The sequence below is a fragment of the Sinocyclocheilus anshuiensis genome, unplaced genomic scaffold (genome assembly GCF_001515605.1).
Source record: "Sinocyclocheilus anshuiensis isolate Anshui unplaced genomic scaffold, SAMN03320099.WGS_v1.1 scaffold469, whole genome shotgun sequence".
Lineage (NCBI taxonomy): Eukaryota > Metazoa > Chordata > Actinopteri > Cypriniformes > Cyprinidae > Sinocyclocheilus > Sinocyclocheilus anshuiensis.
The window spans coordinates 406,457-407,658 of NW_015537995.1; the positions used below are offsets into that span (position 1 = coordinate 406,457).

General features: G+C 37.6%; 1 protein-coding gene across 3 annotated transcripts in view; it reads right to left on the reverse strand.

Annotated features, from left to right (window-relative positions):
- LOC107675472 (peroxiredoxin-1-like) overlaps positions 1–1,202 on the reverse strand; it is a 5,805-nt gene that overhangs the window by 895 nt on the left and 3,708 nt on the right. For all 3 annotated transcript variants that reach the window (XM_016469835.1, XM_016469850.1, XM_016469843.1), the window contains one exon: positions 779–913. In XM_016469835.1, the coding sequence (XP_016325321.1) occupies positions 779–913 (135 nt within the window). The remainder of the gene's footprint in view (positions 1–778; positions 914–1,202) is intronic.

Here is a 1,202-nt window from a genome sequence, read left to right on the forward strand (position 1 = left end):
TTTTCAGCATCATTACTCCAGTCTTCAGTGTCACATGATCCTTCAGAAATCATTCTAATATACTGATTTGATGCTTGAGAAACATTATTATCATCAATGTTGAAAACAGTTGTGCTGCCTCATTTTTGTGTAAACATAATACATATTTTAGAATTCTTTAATCATTTTATTTTTTTTAAAGGAATAATAAATAGAAATAGAAGTTGTAATATAATTATACATTATATATAATTGGGGATTTCTTTACGGTCACTTTCAATTTCATGCATCATTGCTGAATGAAAATATAACAAAAAATCTTGATGACCCCAAACTGAAGGATGAGCCAATTGTTTTCTGTGGTAAATCAATGCGAGTATTGAGTAGATACTCAACACCTCTGCATATGGACTGTCACTCTCTCATTGCACATCCTGTGATCACTTGTGATCAGATTTCAGTTACACACATCACTTCAGCCAGGATAAAGCAAAAAGTCACCATAATGACGCTCTCAAATACACATGAATTTAATCGCACTTCAAACATGTCTTGAGTAGAAATCTAGCGTATAAAAGATAGTACAAGTCTGGGCTTAAAACCCTCAATTTGGAGGTACAGTATAACTTCGGGTTATGCAAGTAAACGGCTCTTCGTTGGCATCAGGACGCATCTGTTTACACTACAAATACAATGTGGTCACATGTTTTTGACCTCCTCCAAATGTGGTTTGAGTGATCGGATCACAAAACATTCTCAAGATAAACAGGACATTCAGAAAGAGCCCTGTCTCACTCACCTTCTCCATATTTGTCGGTGTGCTGGAAGGCCTGCACCAGTCTCAGCGTCTCGTCCACCGAGCGGCCCACCGGCAGGTCATTGATGGTGATCTGCCTCAAGATGCCTTTATCGTCAATCACAAACAGACCTCTGTGGGAGCAGGACAAGAGACAGAAGACTCACTGTTTGCTCGATTTACAATAAAATCTGTATGACTGCTCTTAAATTAGTTTTCAAAATTAAAGGAATGTTTTATCTGCAGATCAAGTTGAGTGAATTCATCAAATAATGTTGATTACTAGAGCCCGACCGATATATCGTTTTGCCGATATTATCGGCCGATATGAGCCTGTCGCCGATATATCGGTATCGGCGAATATGCCGCCGATATGAACATTTTTTTTTCAAAACATAATGCAGATAAAATGCTTGAAATGGTGTAA